This window comes from Scylla paramamosain, chromosome 12 (assembly GCF_035594125.1).
Source record: "Scylla paramamosain isolate STU-SP2022 chromosome 12, ASM3559412v1, whole genome shotgun sequence".
NCBI classification, from domain to species: domain Eukaryota; kingdom Metazoa; phylum Arthropoda; class Malacostraca; order Decapoda; family Portunidae; genus Scylla; species Scylla paramamosain.
In genome coordinates, this window is record NC_087162.1 from 6,937,501 (window position 1) to 6,952,500 (window position 15,000).

Here is a 15,000-nt window from a genome sequence, read left to right on the forward strand (position 1 = left end):
TAGTAGTAGTAGAAACACCAGCAAGTAATTGTAGCAGCAGCAGCAGTAGCAGCAGCAGAGGAACAAAGAAAAAAACGCCCACAGCACGCTGGCACATTATGGCAGCAATATGATCCCCTGACAAACAGTAGGGAAAAGCCGTGTCTCCGGGACAAACAAAGAATGGAGGGAAAAAAAGAGTGAGTCAGTCCTCTTACGCCTCACTGGCCCACCCTCTCGATCATCAGAAAAGAAGAGAAGGTCGCCTGACTCATGTGTCCTGCTGGCGGGGACCGTAGTGGCTTTGTGACCGAGTGGCTGAGTGAGTGAATGAATGAATGAATTTACTGATTTATTGAATGAATGATTGACTGATTTACTGAATGACTGTCTCAATGAATGTATGAATGAATGGCTGATTAATTGATTGGCTGCCTGACTGACTGACTGACTGACTGACTGAATGAATGAATGAATGAATGAATGAATGAATGAATAAGTGACTGACTGACCGACTGAATGAATGAATGAATCAGTGAATGCCTAGGCCGATTAAATGACCCAGATGGATGAATAAATGGCTAAATGAATGAGTGAATAGCAACTTACTGCCTAACTGAGAGAGAGAGAGAGAGAGAGAGAGAGAGAGAGAGAGAGAGAGAGAGAGAGAGAGAGAGAGAGAGAGAGAGAGAGAGAGAGAGAGACGCAGGGCAAAGTTAGTAAAAGTAACAAAACTTTACTCATGAATCCCGAGAACTGCTCACAACCTGGAGAAGAATTTTGAAGAGAGGAAGTTGTCACCGAGTTCTAAAATAATTCACATCGCTTGGGGTGGATTGGGGAGTAGTAAGGGCGGGCGAGGGAAGCGGCAGGGAAGAGGAGAGACTGCGGCAGGAATGGGAATGGCAGGACTTGTTGGGTGGCGTGGGGAAAAGAAATGGAGCGAGAAGAAGAAGAAGAAGAGGAGGAGGAGGAAGAGGAGGAGGAGAAGCAGGAGGAGGAGAAGGATGGAATGAAAATAGTAATAGTTAAAGAAGAGGAAGACTCATAAGAGGACGTGGAAAATTGGTCTATAATAGAAACTTGAGCATTGTTGGATCAGTAGATGACGATGGTGGGATGAAGAAGAGGAAGACTAATAAGAGTATGTAGCAGAGGCGTATACGAAACAAAGGGAAATATTACCGTAACAAAACAAAAATAAATAAATAAATAAACAAAACACCAAAAAGAAACGAAACACGAAAGATGAAGGAAGATTATACGACAAGAATAGAAGAATGAAGAAATGAAGGGGGGAAGGAAGAAAGTAGACCAAATAAATAAGGTACTCTGTAAACTGGAAGAGAAAAACCGTGGGATGAAATAAGTTGAAGAAGAAAATAAATAAATAAATAAATAAAAAATGTGGCAGAGAGATATACCACAGAATTATTGGTATACATTATTGGTATTATTACAGTATTATTGGGCAGACCTAGAGGAAAATGGGCAGGAGAGGAGACCAGGTATTGAAAAGGTAGGGAAGAAGAGGTAGAAAAGTAATGAGAGATTTGGAGAGAGGGGAAATCAAAATATAGGAAATTAAGTGGAGGGGAAAAATATGAGGAGAGGGAAAGGAAGGTTAGACGCAGTGGAGGTAATGATGAAGAGGAGGAAGACTGAAAATAAAGTAGTGCAAGGGAAATAAGATGAAGGGGAAAACTTGAGAAACTTAGTAAAATATGGAACCGTTTAATAGTAGGTGAGATGAAAAAAAAGGAGGGAAAGTGGACAAACAGAACAGAAAACAAAAATACAGTCAAAAAAAAGCAAAAACATGCTGGGGAGAGGAAACCTGAACGAACTAAACATGAAGGGGGACTAATAGAAAAATGCAGAATTATAGAGGAAAAAAAATATAGCAGAGGAAAGGAAAAACTTGACGAACTGAACACGACAAAGCGGATTACTAAACTGCAATACTCCCCCTTTTTTTTACCCTTTTTTTCCCTTTATTATTAATCTTGTCCTTGTTAGTCTTTGTTTTCCCCTCCACCTCTCTCTCTCTCTCTCTCTCTCTCTCTCTCTCTCTCTCTCTCTCTCTCTCTCTCTCTCTCTCTCTCTGCACCTTGGTCTGAGTAACCTGTGCGCGTCTGTGTTCCAGGGTGCCGCGGGGAGGGCGAGGGCGTGGGGTGTCCGCCCCCCACCCACACCTTCAACATGTCAGTGCTGCCTGTCGCCGACCCTACAGATCAGGTGCAGGTGAGTTACGGTGTGTGTGTGTGTGTGTGTGTGTGTGTGTGTGTGTGTGTGTGTGTGTGTGTGTGTGTGTGTGTGTGTGTGTGTGTGTGTGTGTGTGTGTGTGTGTGTGTGTGTGTGTGTGTGTGTGTTTCTCATTTTATAGATTTTCATAAGTTTGTGGTCAATATCCATCTATCTGTTTTTCTGTTTATCTATTTATCTATCTTTACCAACGTACTATCTATTCATCAATTTATCTCTTAAATATCCCCATCCGTGTGCCTGTATCTCCGGCTGCCCTTCAGATCTCTTGTCTATAAATCTACTTTCTTTCTACCATTAACTGCGTATTTTCCTTGCCCCGATGACATGGAATCTTACACCATCTGCGTGACGGAAAAGGGTAGAGGCTAAGCTTTCTTGCCCTCCACACTGAGCCTGTGCTGTGAGCCGCCTCCACAATGTGCCAACACAAGGGTGGTGCGAGACGGGCAAGGAGTGAGGAGGGCCGTGGTGACTCCTGTCCGCCACGCCCCGCCTGCCCGCCCCGCCCACCGCGCCGCCACCTCCTGCAGCGGGGCGGATATTAGTGCCTCGGCGCTGGCCTCATATCTAGCCTCGGATTAATTAAATTAAATTATCATGAGTGTGTAATATATAATGAAAATATATGTTATGCACCACGACTGTCTACTGCACGCTTACTTACTACCCGAGTTTGTTTAGTATAATTAGTTTTGTCATAAAACTTTTTAAAATGTATGCATTGTAACATTTTCATCCTGTCCTTCACAAACATAATCAATGAAAAAAAAGTCGTGCAGTATTTTTAAAGAAACATGTTTTGTCCCATTCCAATACTCGCGTACGCCACGAAAAGAACATTCAGGCATTTTATGAGAAACACATGTAGTTGTGCATTTCAATATTTTCCTCCTCTTCTTCTTTAACGTACGCAACAAAAAAGGAATCAGGAATGTATTTCTGTTGAGGCACTCCATCGCTTTCCAACATTTCCTCTCCCTTCTTTCACGGAAACAGCAAATAAATAAGTAAATAAATAAATAAATAAATAAATAAATAAATAAATAAAATAAAATAAAAAAAGTAAAAAAAAAATCAGACACCTTTCTCTAAATACACTACCTACTCATTCCAGCATCTTCATTAACGTTGACGACGGAAAAGTTGGCAAGTTTTCCCGCTACGTTTAGAATTACATCATCAGCGGCGGCATGAATTACGGCGGTGTGTGGCGTCTGCTCCAGCGCGCGCCTCCCTCCCAGGGAATTACAGTATTCTCTCATACTTCCATCATCTTTGACCTTTCCAATGATGACCTACCTTGGAGCAAACAGCCACAGATTTTTAGCAGCGCCACTAGAACAACTGGGGTCACATGCATATTGGAGGACTAATTAAAACAAAGGTCGTGGGGTGATTCTCTCTCTCTCTCTCTCTCTCTCTCTCTCTCTCTCTCTCTCTCTCTCTCTCTCTCTCTCTCTCTCTCTCTCTCTCTCTCTCTCTCTCTCACACACACACACACACACACACACACACACACACACACACACACACACACACAACGGTTGCCCATAAACTGAAAAGGGTAACAGGACCATTGTTGAGAGATTGCTGGCCTTGGCTACGTTCCTATGACCACTCAGGTTAAGTTCTCGGAAAGGGAACAGTAGCATCTTAACACGAACCCTCACCCCTCCCTTGCCGAGAGCATCAACACCACTACACCACTGCACACTGCCGGGCGAGTTTGAGCATTGCCAGGAGATTTAAGTTAAGTGATATTACCTGTGATTCTGCCCAACTTGGCTCAGCATGCAGGGTTTATAAACAGGAAGGTGTATACCAATGTTTCACTCTTCACACAATACGAAAAGGAACGCAAAAGAACAAGCAGAAGCAGAGTGTTGGACCTTACGAAGATGTGTGTGATAAGCTGCTACACTACCTCATCTAGAGATAAAGGATGGTAAGGGCGGAGAGAGCCGGACCTGTACACCTCCAAAGCCATGTCCCTATAGACTTTCCAGCTCAAGAACGTGGACTTTATAGACGTTGTAAGGTAGTAATAAGCTGCTACATTATTTAATCTAGAAATTAAAGAAGGGAAAGCCGGAAAAAGCTGGACTTGTTAAATTCCCAAAACCGTGCCCACTGAAAACTTTTTTTTTTTTACCTCAAGGACGTGAATTTGGTGCGCGAACTGTGATATAGTAAAAGAAGAAGCCAACTGGATAAGTAAGCTCCAACATGCCCCCTTTGATGGACTTTTCAGCACCGGCTTTGTCTTTTTACGTGGATTCCCGGAGTCTCGAACATCTTCGAATGACTGGAAAAGGCCTGAATCGAGAGCATTCTGGAGAAGAGCAAAGTTTCGCCAAACATCCTTTGTCACAACTCGAGGCGGCGTTCCAGGCAAGCGTGAAGCACAACAACAACTCGGTGTTTTGTCCACTTCCTAAACGTGAACTGCCTGCTCATGTCTTCTGCGAGTCAAGGACGAGGTCACGAACACACCACGGTAAGAGAGCAAGCGTCTCACCACCACACTCTCCACTCCATTGCTGTGAGAGATGAGTTAACCCTGTGACTGCTGATGGCAATGTGATACTTGCTACTTCATTTCAGTAAACCTAGACGATCTTACCAAGCATATACGTGACTACATGTGATTACAGGCACTACAACATTTGCGCTGCTCGATCAATCTCTTCTCGTGCAGTGGGATTTTTTGGAATTACTCTAAATAATATTATCAAGCATGAAGAGAAGTTATAACAGTCGAAAGGTTCAATGAGACAAAGAAGTGTCAGACACACAACTCACGCGGCAGTTTGATATAGCATAAAACTAGATGGCTAAGTTATGATGCATTAGCGGACCAGCTGATTGGTTAACTGACTGACTGATTAAATTATTGTTATTCTGACATCGGAACACCAACGCTACTCGAAGCAAGGCAAAGCAAGGACAACAACACTTACAAGGCAGGTGCTGCAGTCCCTCCTGATCGGTTGTCCCTCCACCGAGCAGAGCAGAGGCTACCAGACCGTGACGCGGGCTACAATTGCTCTCGACCTCCGGCTCATGCTTCTCACATTCAGTTTGCAAGAAGCCCTGACTTGACTTGCAGACACCATCACCACGCAGCTGCCTCCCGACGCTTCAGGCTGCCCGCTGCAAAACAAGGTCTTCTCGGTTACTGGGTCGATAGCAGCCACCTGAATACAACACGAAGAGGACCCGACTGAGAGAGAGAGAGAGAGAGAGAGAGAGAGAGAGAGAGAGAGAGAGAGAGAGAGAGAGAGAGAGAGAGAGAGAGAGAGAGAGAGAGAGAGAGAGAGAGAGAGAGAGAGAGAGAGAGAGAGAGAGAGAGAGAGAGAGAGACTCGTCCAACATCCCCCAATGAAACTCAATAACTCACGATAATTCTAGTAACAGATAAACAAAACAAATAAACACATAGAAAAACAAAACGCGCACTAGTCACAGAACCTCATGGGCAAGAATGGGTAAGAAAGGGGAACCGGACACTCACAGGGACAGCAGGGGGTGATAATGAGGTGGAGCCAGGGAATGAAGATGAGGTGAGGGGGCCGTGTGTCTGACAGGGCAATGTGGCGGCGGCAGCGGCGGGCATTGGCTGGAAAAGTTTATGTTAACACGCACGGAAACTATACCCATGCAAACTCACCAGAACAGTCACTAGTCCAGCCAGCCAGCCAGTCAGTTCTCTCTCTCTCTCTCTCTCTCTCTCTCTCTCTCTCTCTCTCTCTCTCTCTCTCTCTCTCTCTCTCTCTCTCCAAACAAACAAACCCTAAAAGCAACAAAACTTAAGAAACTAACGAAAGACACAACAAACATCTCCCAGTAAAAGAAGAAAAAAAAAACAGGACCCAAATAACCTTAGTGACGAGAGAGAGAGAGAGAGAGAGAGAGAGAGAGAGAGAGAGAGAGAGAGAGAGAGAGAGAGAGAGAAGAGCAAGAGAGAGACAGAGAGAGAAAGAGAGTGAGACAATTCTGAAGCGTTAATTCCCCACTAACATGAAACGCTTCGGGAAATTAGCACCGTAAAATCCTTAGAGCACCTGCGTGAGTGCGTGGGTGAGTGCGTGCGTGAGTCTCCTTGCCTTGCCTCGCCTCATGTCCATCGCGGAGAGGAAATTATGCTGATGGGGCAATGAAGTAACTGCCTCGTCTCTCCACCTTTCGCTCTTTCTTTTAACCCAATCACCGGCTCTGCTATCGGCAAATTACCAATCTTGCCCGCCTACCTGCCAGTCCTTCTGCCTGCCCGCCTGCCTGCCTACGTATCCCCGCTCAGTTTAATCATTTTAGTCTGTTACGTTTTACCTGTGTCTTTGTCTATTTCTCTCCGTCAGTGGGTCTGTGTGTGCCTGCCTGTCTGTCTGTCTGTCTGTCTCTCTCTCTCTAGCGTTCATGTGTACACCTATTATGACTAAAAATCAGAATCAGAATAACGAAAGCCATCTCACATTATCATATATTTGCCATTACTGCGATCTCTCTCTATCGGAGTCTATTCTGCCGCCAGTTAAATCTTGCTCGGCGGCGGAAAAACACAAACTGATGCTCTCGTGAATTATTAGTATTTGTGGGACAGGAAAGGCTGAGCAGGAAACAGAGAACAGCAAAGCACCAATGACAGACCAACGTGTAATTCTCTCTCTCTCTCTCTCTCTCTCTCTCTCTCTCTCTCTCTCTCTCTCTCTCTCTCTCTCTCTCTCTCTCTCATAGAAGGTTACAGTCTCAATATAGAGGAATTACATGTTCAGGGACGTTCAATGGATATATTTTTGACAGCCCCTTATGAGATGTAAGCATAGTCGTCAGCTGTGTGAGTCAGACAGGTGTTGCTGACCAGATTCGGATTACCTGTTAACTGAAGTGAGCATTTACAGGGCACGCTACTTAGCACACACACACTTACATACTTACACGCACACTTACATATCAGCGAAAACACACATAATATACATGGCATGGGGAGGAAACAATTACAAAATAAGTAAATAAATAAATAAAGTAAATAAATGGAAGAACAGCGAGATAAATACATCAACAACGAAACACATACACTCACAGACGCACAGGTATCTCATTATACATGTATATATATATATATATATATATATATATATATACACATACACACATACACACATACATACATATATAAACAGACACACCGTCAGCATACATAACATATTCTCTCTCTCTCTCTCTCTCTCTCTCTCTCTCTCTCTCTCTCTCTCTCTCTCTCTCTCTCTCTCTCTCTCTTACAGCAGTTTATCTCTTTCATTGCCTCGTTTCCATTTTTCTTCCTTTCACTCTTTCCTCCATCCAACTATCTTTAATTGTCTTTTTTTTAGTATCTTTTCTTCACCCTTGTTTAGTGAGCATTCTCTCTCTCTCTCTCTCTCTCATCTCTCTCTCTCTCTCTCTCTCTCTCTGACACTTTAATTAGTCGACAATGATACGATGCCCAGCTTAAAGGTGACACAGCGCGCACCACCCACATTAAAGACATAATTAAGTACCAATCTACTTTTTTAGATAACTTAAATAACTAATATTCTAACTTAAAGCATAATTACATTTAGAATAATAAACTTGAGATTAACTTTTCCCACTTATCTCTCTCTCTCTCTCTCTCTCTCTCTCTCTCTCTCTCTCTCTCTCTCTCTCTCTCTCTCTCTCTCTCTCTCTGTCAGGAGCGCACCAGGTGTAACGCTCACAAAAATCGGCAATTAACGAGCCTGCAACTTGAAGATTAACGTCTCCATTCTTATAAGGAGCTGATTTCCTCCCCTCCCACCTCGCACCTTCACTCCCGAGACCTTCCTTGCTAACGTCTCGCTGTCTTACCGCGATTACACTGAACAGCCCCTAGTGGAAGTCGTATAGATTTTTCAAGTGTGTTTTCGTGATTCCAGTTGTAATTTTAACACGTTTTTACATCAACAGTGAGAGAAAATATCATGAAAGTCCTTCGCTTTTAAATGTTTTGAGTGTCCTACTAAGATTACACTGAATAGGCTCTAGTTGGAAGTCGTACGGATTTTCAGGTGTGTTTTCGTGATTCCGGTGGTAGTTTAACAAGTATTTGCATCTTTAGCCGGGGGAGGATAACCAACGTGCGAGTCTTGCTAATCACCTTTGACACGATTATACAACAATTTCTAATGGAAGTGATAGGGATTATTAAATGTTTTCGTGAATCTGGTGGCGGTTTAACACGATTTTTGCATCAATAATTGGAGAAGACTGTGAAAATCCTACTCGTCACCTCTGTCGCTTTTGAAAACAGTCCTGCAGTGAATTCTAATCGTTTTTAAGAGTAGTCCCTTATCCTGGTCTTCCCTCCCTTTCTCTCCCCCTCTTCTCTCTTCTCTCCTTTCTCCCTCTCAACCCCTCGTCGTTCTTTCTTTATTCATCTCGCAGTCTCCATCTTCAGTCCTTATGCTTTTTTTTTTCTTTGCTCTCTTCCCCGATCCTCTCCTTTTCCTACTTCTTTCATCCTTCACCATGATTTCTTTATTTTCTCCTGCATATGTCCCTCTCCTTCTCTCATTCTTCCTTTCTCTTTTTCTCTCCTTTCTTTTTCTTTTTATCTCTTCCTCCATCTCTCCCTTCTTCCTCACCATGATTCCTTCCTTTACTTCCTCTCTCTCTCTCTCTCTCTCCTCTCTCTCTCTCTCTCCTCTCTCTCTCTCTCTCTCTCTCTCTCTCTCTCTCTCTCTCTCCTTACTCATTGTGATTTCTTGGGCAAAAATTCCAGCCAAGTTATTTTCTATTTTCTTAGAGCACTCGCGGCACTTCCTCATCTCTCTCCTCTCTCCTCTCTCTCTCTCTCTCTCTCTCTCTCTCTCTCTCTGGACATAAAATGTAGGGAATTTATCCTGCCGTGTTTCATACTGTAGCTGCTTACTCTGCTTATTTCCCGGCTTGAATTCTTAAATACTCAGAGAGAGAGAGAGAGAGGAGGAGAGGAGAGAGAGGAGAGGAAGAGAGAGAGAGAGGAGAGAGGAGAGAGAGAGAGAGAGAGAAGAGAGAGAGAGAGAGAGGAGGAGGATGAGAGAGAGAAGAGAGAGAGAGGAGAGAGAAGGGAGAGAGGAGAGAGAGAGAGAGATTGTTTCAACTCTCCTTTGTCTTATAAATCACTGGTATTTTCCGGCAGTTACAGAAGAAAAACTATTAGGTACTGAAACGTCATGCACAATACGATAAACATTTGACTTCTTACGCCACATGAACGATACTACAGAACAGGTCCATGTAAGTCAACGCGTCATAAACTATGCTACAAAACAGTACTATATAAATCATACTATTAAAAAAATATATATATATAAAACAATCTCCCTCATTTAAACAGTAGAAGGAATATCATACAAATTAGCTCCGTTAAACCCTTTTACTGCAATGGTCGTGTCTTGTTAACATTTGGGGTCACTTTAATTACTGATTCAGATGGACGTCAAGGAAAGAGAACGTGGATTACGAGTACAACTTTATCTTTGCCAGGCTACACAACCACGTATTTTTGAGACAGTAATACGAAAAATAAGTGTTTCGAATCAGCAGTGAAACGATTAACTCATTACAAACTCTCAATTTACCATCATGAAAAAAATAAATAATAAATAAAAAAGGTTTTGAAGACCCGCAAAAAATAACCACTCTGTTAATCCCACTGCGTTAAGTGCTTCCACACATTTCCAAGCCAACTTTCTGAGATTACGTTAATATGAATCTAAGGATCTGGCGCTGTAATAATTTCTACCTCCTTCCCAGCCAGCTCACTTCCGTAAATTAATATAACATGCCTACAAAGTGTACCAGCGTTCCCACATCACATCACAGACATGCCTCCCTTCTCCCTAGACGGGCACACCGCGGCTCTCTCATCTACCTGTCTATACCAGCGAGGGAGCGAGGGAGGCTGGCTACCTGGAATTATGTATGCAGGATAGGTGGTGGTGTCACTTTATCATATAAGGTGTCTTTGTTCAATTGTGTATACTAATTCTGAGGTACGGTAGCTTGTTAAGGCATAGATTCTGTGTGGGTGAAGTGGTGATTTTGTTTTTATCATCATCAAACTGCTACATATTCAGTTGGTCTTCTGAAACAGCTTTATTTTGAGCTTAATGACCAAGTTTTACTATGAACGCATTGAAACATTTGCTCTTTACATCTGCACTGTCAGCACTTTTAAATACATGACTAGGCCATCAGTTCAGTTAATCTCCATTATTTCCATCTTTCATCTTTATGGCCACGTGTGACCTACATTAATGCACTCAAATATATGCTTCCTTTATCATCAATACTTTCAGCTTCATTACAAGGTTACCACACATCCGATCTTTTCAGGAAGCATTAGTTCATCAGCAGTGCCGTGAATGCAACCAAATATTTTCTTTTTAAGCATCTCTGTCGATACGCTCAACACCACAGCTCTGGTAATGATGAGCGATCTCCAGTCTGTGGCGGTACATGGGAAGATTGAGTGTCGTATTCAGAAACGCTATGCTCTTTCAACACAACTATATTCAAAGGCCACAGAGATGATTAACCGGGTTCTCAAGAGTGTTTCTCCTATCAGTAACGTATAAATCTTGTTGATCCGTCAGCTGAACGGTAAAAAAAAACATCATTATATACCTGTGAAACTTCAGCTTGAGCGTTTTGAAAATACGTCGTGGAGATAAAGCGAAGAAGTGTTTCAGAATCCGGGCCTGTCTTCACTCACCATATCCTTTGGTCACGTCAGCCTGCTCTCTGTTGAGTCATGGAGGGAGGAGGCAAAGTGGAGGTCGGAGTGAAGGTCGTAATCTATTATAGCTTGTATTCTATATTCTGAAATGTGTGAGCTTTTACGTGAATACTCAGAATAAAAAATGGCATAAAAAAGTCATAGAAATTAATGTGACGTGAAAAATACCACGGAAAAATATCGCTGAAATGTGTTATAAATTTTCGACAATAAAAAAGACAATATAATAGTATGTTATATTACCGATTAAACTAGATTACGTCTGGCTACGCTAGGAAATCTTGCGCAACATTACTGGACATCTCAGCAAAATTCACAAATATACCCAACAGAACAAACGTTATTTTTTCCGCAACAGTTTACCCTTGTACCATTTTTTTCTTTTTCCTTTTTCTAAGCCCTTTTTCTATTCCTTTTTTCTAAGCCCTCTCTCTTACATCCCCTCGTTATAGATCAACAAGCTCCCCAGTGTCTCATAATTAAAGGAACAAACAATTCTACCTTACCTTTACTCATATTTACCTTCCCCTTCCTTCTACTCAGCAGCGTCCGTAGTCCCTGCCAAAGATACATATACGTTCCTTGGTTCCTACCCTGAGGCCGGAGATGGCGCGCCGAGGGAGGGTGGTGGCGAGGGCGTAGGGGAGTGAACCAATATTCTGATGCCTCCTCGCCCCCAGTGACGCTATTTCCCGGGTCGTCACCCATAGTTTAAAGGTTGACCGCGGCTTATTCTATTCTGATGTAGACAGTGATGGTGATGATGATGAGAAGGGGAAGGTGAACGATGAGGCCGAGGAAATGGAGGATATGATTGATGGTGATGATGATGAGATGATGATAATGATGAAAATAATAATGATGATGATGATAATAATAATAATAATAATAATAATAATAATAATAATAATAATAATAATAATAATAATAGTAACAATATCAAATTCGTATCGCAGAATATCTTAATTTACTCATGAAAAATTTATACTAGTCCAATTTCACCAACTTACAGCACACTTATACAGAAGATGAAGATAATGACAATAACTACAACAACAACAACAAACAAACAACAATAATAACAACAAGCAACAAAAACAAACAACAAACAACGACAAATAACAACAATAACAACAACAATGTATCCAACTCCTATCCTTGAATATCTTGACTTAATCCATCTTAAAAAAAAAAATAATAAAATCGTGAAAATTTTATGTATTTCTTCCAGGCCACGGCACGTTAATACAGAAAGCAAACAAGGAACTGAGGGAAGATGGACTTTTATGCCTCGTTACTACTGCCGGTGTGTGTGTGTGTGTGTGTGCACTTTACCTACGTCATATTTTTACGTGTCTTGTTTACGACTGGAGGAAACTATTAAAGGAGTTTTATTGGGCAGCTGTAAAGCCAAAATTATACCCCGTCAATTTACTGCCGGAACGAATATAACGTACGCGCGCGTGTGTGTGTGTGTGTGTTGTAAAATTTGCAGTAATGTCAGATGGTCGGGACGGAATGCATTTACGCGCATTTTTGAGCTTGTTTCTATGCAATAATTATGAATTCTCGAAACTGACGCTACGTGCTGTGGAAAGTCTTTGAAGGAAGGCGAAACCCTGAACATATCGCGCTGTTTTTCCCATATCAGGCACCGCTACACGTAATTAATCTCTCTCTCTCTCTCTCTCTCTCTCTCTCTCTCTCTCTCTGACGGTATAATTATTTGATATTTCATTTTAACTCTGCGTACCAAGATTACCCTTTAACTTTCCCTTCCATGCACTTTATCTACTCTATTAGCGTCCATCACACTCATTTCCCGTTTAGCAAGACTTTTTGCGACTCATTCCGCCCAGTGATGAGTGGCTAGTGACCAAATGCCTATACACACACACAATGAAGTGCCCGCTTAGCGCTAATTTAAGCCTCCAAAACGTAACGAGGGGGTGGGAATTTGCATGCGCCAAACACGGACTCAAAATTATGCACCACCAGAAAAAAAAAAAGGGGGAAAAAAAATACGGTTTCCATTAACACTCACCCCCAACGCTGCATAAGTTTAGCTGGTATTTGATCGAGGGAAAATCCAATTCTACGCTTGGCATTTCACGACCTACTTTCCAAATCCCACCCCTTTGGCTCTTTACCACCACCACCACCACCCGCCCTGCCTCCCTCCCAGAACCCTTCCTCGACCTCTTTCCCTGCTATGTTCCCCAGAGCCAGTCCTGCTCCTCCTCCTTCCCTCCCGGCCTTCCCATCCTCCACCTCGTGCACGACATCAATAGGACTGTCAAAACAACCCAGCCAACTCCATCCAAACAACGGCTGGACAACGAACATGGGAGGCCGAGACCAAACACACCCGCCATTACCGCCACCACTACTCCCTCCCCGCTCCTTCCCACTCTCCCTAACCTCTTCTCTCACCCACGTACCCGCCACCTCTGCCACTACTATACGCGATAAAAGGAAGCTAAATGCGTCTGTTCCAAAGGTGAATTTATGTTAGGCAAGATAACAGTGTCTATATTAGAGACAACACTTACTGGGGCCTCCCATCCTGCCGCCGCACGCCGAGAGAGGATGGCGTCACGTGTTTACATTGGCTCGTGGAGAGATCTCTGGGTTATTATATTTGAAATTTTGTATTTTATAATATTTTTCTTCTTCTTTACCTTGTTTCCGTGCGTCTGCTTGCTTACTTTTTTCTGCGTGTGTTTTCTCAAGAGATAAAAAAAAAGCATGTATTTGCAGAGTAAATAAGTGTTTTAGTATATCATTAGGAGCATAAGAGAGCGCGGAAAAGAGGACCCAGCAAAAAAATTTTAACCCAGTGCAACTCCGGTCTGGGCTGTGTGAGGACTAGTGCATCTTTTTTTGTATTTTTTGCTCGCTCGTTCTTGGCCAGAGCAGTGGAGGGCTTAGTGGTGTGGTGGAGAGCCCTTGTGTGTGCTTTGAGGCGAGGCTGCCACGCTAAGGAGGAGGAGCAGGAGGGGAGGCGCCTGTAGTGTTTGTTGACGTGCTTCAAAACTCTTCTTAGGTGAGTCACTATTATTTTCCTTCTTGCCTGGTGAGTTTGTCTTTATCTTTCTACCTTTCGTTCCTCCCTTTATTCGTCTCGTCTCTCTGTGTGAGTGATGATTTAAGTATTAGCTGCAAAATATATATTCCACCTCCTTTCATGTTCTATTTTCTTCATCTTTCAGTCATCTGCTTAGGTGTAAACACTGGCCATTCATATTTCAGCCTCCACGTTCTTACTCCATGGTATTCACATCCTTTGTTTATGCTCGGTAAATGTTTAACACCGTTCTTTCTTGTCTAGCACTACGCTTCGCTTTCAAATAATAGTTGTTGTTTTCTTCCTTCGTATTTGTATTCAACGTTCTCTCGTATCTTTTCTTCTTTCTTTTATTTCCCTTATTTTCTGTTATCATTAATCTGCAGAAGGAAGTCATGAAGGGGTTATTATTATTATCACGTTGTTGTTGTTGTTGTTGTTGTTGTTGTTGTTGTTGTTGTTACCATCATCATCATCATTATCATCAGTCATTATTTATTTTTGTTGCTGTACCTACTACTACTACTACTACTACTAATACTAATACTAATACTACTGCTGCTGCTGCTGCTGCTGCTGTTGCTGTTGCTGCTGCTGCTGGTGCTGCTACTGTTGTTGTTGTTGTTGTTGTCACCATCATCATCATCATCATCATCATCATCATCATTATCATTGCCACTACTACTACTACTACTACTACTACTACTACTACTACTACTACTACTATATTACTACTACTACTACTACTATACTAGTACTACTACCACTACTACTACTACTACTACTACTACTACTACTACTACTACTACTACTACTAATAATAATAATAATAATAATAATAATAATAATAATAATACTGCTACTACAAATACTTCTGTTATTATAAGATTCGTCCACCAGTACAAAA

General features: G+C 42.3%; 1 protein-coding gene and 1 long non-coding RNA gene across 5 annotated transcripts in view; one reads left to right on the top strand and one right to left on the bottom strand.

The window, feature by feature from the left end:
• LOC135105635 (uncharacterized) overlaps window positions 1-13,622 on the bottom strand; it is a 61,327-nt gene extending 47,705 nt beyond the window's left edge. For all 3 annotated transcript variants that reach the window (XR_010270929.1, XR_010270930.1, XR_010270931.1), the window contains exons 1-2: window positions 13,579-13,622; window positions 5,208-5,400 (exon numbers count right to left, since the gene is read on the bottom strand). This is a non-coding gene — a long non-coding RNA (uncharacterized LOC135105635). The remainder of the gene's footprint in view (window positions 1-5,207; window positions 5,401-13,578) is intronic.
• Window positions 1-15,000, top strand: part of LOC135105634 (locomotion-related protein Hikaru genki-like) — a 162,635-nt gene that overhangs the window by 43,416 nt on the left and 104,219 nt on the right. Inside the window, exon 3 of one of the 2 annotated variants that reach the window (XM_064013984.1) lies at window positions 2,126-2,223. In XM_064013984.1, coding sequence (XP_063870054.1) covers window positions 2,126-2,223 — 98 coding nt within the window. Of the gene's footprint in view, window positions 1-2,125; window positions 2,224-13,858; window positions 14,073-15,000 lie in introns of those variants that run through there. The other variant, XM_064013985.1, reaches the window with a different exon arrangement.